This window comes from Rhea americana, unplaced genomic scaffold (genome assembly GCF_003343005.1).
Source record: "Rhea americana isolate MKP2758 unplaced genomic scaffold, rheAme1 scaffold_321, whole genome shotgun sequence".
In the NCBI taxonomy this organism is placed as follows: domain Eukaryota; kingdom Metazoa; phylum Chordata; class Aves; order Rheiformes; family Rheidae; genus Rhea; species Rhea americana.
Genome location: NW_028186448.1, coordinates 566,587 through 571,077, shown reverse-complemented (window position 1 = coordinate 571,077; position 4,491 = coordinate 566,587). Strand labels below are relative to the sequence as shown.

At 69.5% G+C, this 4,491-nt stretch overlaps 1 protein-coding gene across 1 annotated transcript in view; it reads right to left on the bottom strand.

Moving 5' to 3' along the window:
• Positions 1–1,786: 1,786 nt before the first annotated feature.
• MDFI (MyoD family inhibitor) overlaps positions 1,787–4,491 on the bottom strand; it is a gene marked incomplete at its 5' end in the record, with an annotated part of 16,529 nt that continues 13,824 nt past the window's right edge. Inside the window, 2 exons of the mRNA XM_085310655.1 lie at positions 1,787–3,086; positions 3,470–3,697. Coding sequence (XP_085166781.1) covers positions 2,830–3,086; positions 3,470–3,697 — 485 coding nt within the window. The remainder of the gene's footprint in view (positions 3,087–3,469; positions 3,698–4,491) is intronic.

Sequence of the window (4,491 nt, the reverse complement as noted above, 5' to 3'; positions counted from 1 at the left end):
CCCCCGCTCTGGGGTGTGAACAGGGAGGAAACAGGACGGAGAAAAAGTAGTTGGAGTGGAAAATAATAAAATGCTGCTTCTCTCTTACTTTATTGATTGCGATCGCAGGCAGAAATAGCTCAGGCTGTTGAAAGCAATCACCACCGAAAGCAGAGGCGTGTCCAAGCCGCTTGGACAGGGGCGAGTAAGATGCTTCAGGAGGTGAAGGTCTCCTGGAGCTTGGGAGCGGAGCCCGAAGCCGAGGCGATGAGCAAAAGCCTGGCCAGAGCTTCCTCCGGCCGCTGCAGAAAGCCCCGGGTCCCGCGGTGCCACGCGCTAGTGCCGTCGGGGTTTCCAGCGGCGGGGAGGGGGGCACCGCACCACGCACGTAAAGCCCTCGTTGGCGCTGGGTCGTCACCCGACTGGGCAAGCACGCGTGAGCGACGCGGCGCCGGTGGCCAGAGCCGTGCGCTCCCCGAGCAGGGCAGGCGTCCCGGCTGCGGGGGCCCTCAGCACCAGCCCGCCTCGAGACCCCCCCCCAAAACCCCAGGCAACGCTGTCGGGGCCGACCGGGCCACTGAATTCGTGACTTTGGATTTGTGACCGTTTCGTTGAACTGTTTCACTTAAATCGGCGCCCAAGCCCGGGTGCAAAGCCCTACGGGAGCAGCCGGCCGGGCGCGGGGGCGGCAGGCGCGCCGGGTGCCCAGCGCCGCCCGGCCTCCCGCCTCCGAGACGCTGCCAGGGAGCCGTAAAAAACTGACTGTCCGCAGGAGAATAATTAGTTAAAAACTGAGCACATCTGTTGTTAATTAATTCCCAGGCAGGAAGGTTAACTCTTCCCCTCCCCGGCCGGCCCAGCCCGGTGCTTTGCAAGGTGCACGGTAACCCGTGCCTGGCTGATCCCACCGCCAGCTCCTGCCCAAAATCCAGCCCTTGGGCTAAGGGTTGAAAAAAAAAATCCAGCCTTGCCCCTGCCTGTCTGCAGCCCCCCCCACCCCCACCCCAGCGCCGGGCGCTGCTTTATTTGCATTTTCGCATGCAGCCGTCACGAAAGTACATCCGTAGGCGTGAATATTGCAGGCATTCAGCAGTACATCACGCCGCGTGAAGGAAGAGAGCCCGGCTCTCCTCCCCGCCGCCCACCCGCTGCCCGGACCGCGAGCTTTAAGCCCCGGCGAAGAGGAACCCAGTCCTCCAGGAGCAGCGTCGAAGCGCACCCGGTTTCTGAACGCCGCAGGCTCGGCCCTGGCGCGACGGGGCGAAAGCAGGCAGCGGGAACGGGGCGCCGGGTGCCAGCCGCAACCCGAGCCCCGCTCCGCTGCCCGGGGCCGTGGCGGGCCGGGAGGAAGGCTGCCCGCGCCGTCCTCTTCCCCTCCGCGCACTTGCAGCGAGCCGGGCTCCGAACGCCTTTAGCTCACCGCTAAAAATAGGTTTTAAAGGCTGAGCTGCAGCCCCGGAGGGCAGGCAGCCCAGATCCCACACCAGCCCGCGCCGCTCTGACCAACTGACCCATTTGGCCTCGATTTTTAAGTGTTTTTCCCTCCGCGCTGCCTCACAGCCCAGCCGGGGCGGTGGAGCCCCCGGGTCACCGCGGCGGAGGGGCCGCGCGGCAGAGCCGTGCCGGCCCGCGGGGGCAGGAGCGGCCCCCGGCATTGCCCGATCCGGACCCCCAGCAGCGATGGGGAGCGGTGCCACCGGCTTTGCAGGAATCTCCCCCCCCCCCCCCCCCCGCCTACCCCAGCAGCGCGGGGCTGACGCCTGGCAGGGCCCCGCGGCAGCACGGAGCAGGGCGATGCAGCCGCCGGTCAGAAACGAGGAAAGATCTTTATTTACAGTAACAAAAGAGACCAAAAAAAAAAAAAAAAACCAAACAAAAAAACCCCAAAGCCCCAACAGACAAACCCAGGACCCTTGTTCTCCCTCCCCTTCCACCAGCCCTGCAGAAGGACAGCGGGGTTTTTCCGCCCTCGCCCAGCCAGGAGCCCCGTCCCCCCCCACCCCTGGGGCCACGGGATGGGGCTGGGGGCTGGTGGGGTCATTTCGAACCCGCCGCCCCGGCTCGGCACGGCTCCGGCCTCCCCCAGCGCAGCCAGCGCCCGGCCCCGTGGCGCGGGAGCCGGGCGGGAAGGCGTTCGGCCGGAGGGGGCTGCCGAGCCCAGAGGTGCAACCCCGCTCCGGGAGAGACCAGCACAGGAAAAGCCTCTTCCCGGCCGGCGGCGCAGGGAGGGGAGCGGGTGTTTTTATTGCACTTGGCTGCTAATCTCAGCACCGAGACGGGGGCAGGGGATGAGAAGTTGCTTCCGACCGCAAAGGAGAGGGAGCCAAGGGCTCCCGCGCCTCCCGGCCCCGCCGCCGGCTCCCCGGCCGGAGCCGGGCTCTGCAGCGTGTCCGGCCTCTCCCGGCACGGAGCGGGCGAGGACGCTCGGGGCCACCCCGCCTCGGACCCCAGGGCAATGCAGCCGGAGCGCTGCCCTCGCTCAGCCCCGGGGCCGGCACCGCGGCGGGAAGACGCCCCTCCGGCAGCCCCCGCCGGCGCGCCGGGGCCGGGCTGGCGCTCCTGCTCTCGGCTCAGGTGGCAGGAAGCTGCCGTGGTCCCCGGGGCCGGCCCGGCACGAGGGGAAGAGGTAGAGGGCGAGCGTCCGCGCGGCCGTCCCGGGGGGGCCCTCGGCTCCGTGGATCCCTCCCCCGGGCGAGGTGGTGGTGGGGGGGGTCGAGCTCCTCCGCTCTGCTCCTCCTCTCGGCGTTTCACTCGCGGGTTTCTCCGCCGCCGGCTCAGCAACCCGCAGGGGCTTCGGCCGCCGCGGGATGGGGCCGGGGGTCGGGGGTGGCCGGCTCGGCCCCTGGCCGCTCAGGAGGAGAAGCAGAGCCCGCAGCACTCCATGCAGATCTCCAGGCAGTCGGCCGACTCGCAGCAGGCGTCGATGATGCCGCAGTCCATGTCGCAGGGCAGGTCGCAGTCCGCGCACTCGCCCGAGTTGCAGCAGCAGCAGCAGATGCAGGAGTCCTCGGAGGTGCAGGAGCCGCAGGTGGCGCAGTCCAGCACGATGTTGCAGAGGGTCAGGAACTCGCAGAAGAGGCACGAGAGGATGCAGTGCACGCAGCAGTCTGCCGGGCAACACGGGGAGAGATCGTCGGGGAGGCCCGGTGGGAGCCACGGGCCGGGCCGGCGAGGCACAGCCCGGCCAGGCACGCTTAGGCCCTGATTCCCTGGGAACTAAGGGAGGGGATGGGGAGAGGGGCCGGGAGCCAAGGCACCGCTCCAAGGACCTCGCTCAGCGCCCAGGGGCGCGTCCAGCCTCTGCGGGACGCAGGCCGGCTCCGGAGGACACGAAACGGGGCACCGCGGCGCTGAAGGATGCTGCGAGGGGCATCCCGAGGGATGCAGGCAGCAGGGCTCCGGTGGAAAGGGACCACCCTGGGGAACGGGACCCTTCCCGGGGAACAGGACCCCCGACCCCCCCTCCCCCAGCTCCAGGGAAAGCCGGTACCTTCTTGAGCCTCAATAGGGATGTGGGAGGAGGCCGACTTGGAGCTGCCCTTGCTCTTCTTGCTGCCCTGGCTGTTGATGGAGTGGTGGGACTGCAGCTTGCGGTGAGGCTTCTGCGAGCCGGGGAGGGGGCGGAAGAGCCCGCTGCCCGGGTCCCCGTTGTGCAGCAGGCGGGCACAGGGGCCGGGCGGCGGGGGGCCCGGCGGGGCCGCTCGCCCCTGGGGCTGGCCTGTGTCGGAGAGGGAGGCGGGCATGAGCGCGCTGCAGGGACGGGGCGATGCCGACGCAGAAGCGGGACGGAGAAGGAGGAGGAGAGATGCAGGAAGAGCGCGGCGAAGCTCGGCGGAGAGAGACGGGCTGCACAGGAAGGGAGGCACGAGAAAAGAGCGAGGAGCAAAGGCTCGGCACAACCGCCGCGGCGAGCCTCGGCGGGGGGAGCAATTCCCCCGGGGTCCGAGCTGCCGGCGCGGGCCGGCGTCCAGCCGGGATAAAGCCGCCCAGCGGCAGCGCTGGGACGGCCAGGAAGGGCGAGGGGGAACGGAGAGGCGTGCTCGCACCGCCCCGGCAGCCCGGATAACCAGGACTCCCGGGAGCCGGGCTGCGCGTCCCCCCCCCGCCCCAGCACGCAGCGGAGCAGCCTCTATCCACAGGGCTCCCCAGCCTCTGGCCGAACTCCTCCGCGGGAGGCGGGAGACGGCGCTCGCTCCGCTCCGCCCGCGCCTCCCCCCGGCCCTCGCCTGCAGCGGCCCCGCGCCGGGGCAGCATCCTCGCTCCGGCCGCGGGAGCCTTCCCCCGGAGCTCGTGCGCGGGGCGAGGGCGCAGCGCCGCGAGCGGGGTTCATCGCTCCCCCCAGCCCACCCCAACCCCAAAGCAATGCAGCAACTAAATAAAATCCCGCCCGGCGGCGCCTGCGCCAAACTTTGATTTTTCTCTCGCACGGCAGTAAACAAGCGATGATTCAGCCGAAAGGCTTGAGGGCAAAGGCGCCTCCGGCCGAGCCGGGGAACAGTAGCTGCTTTCTGC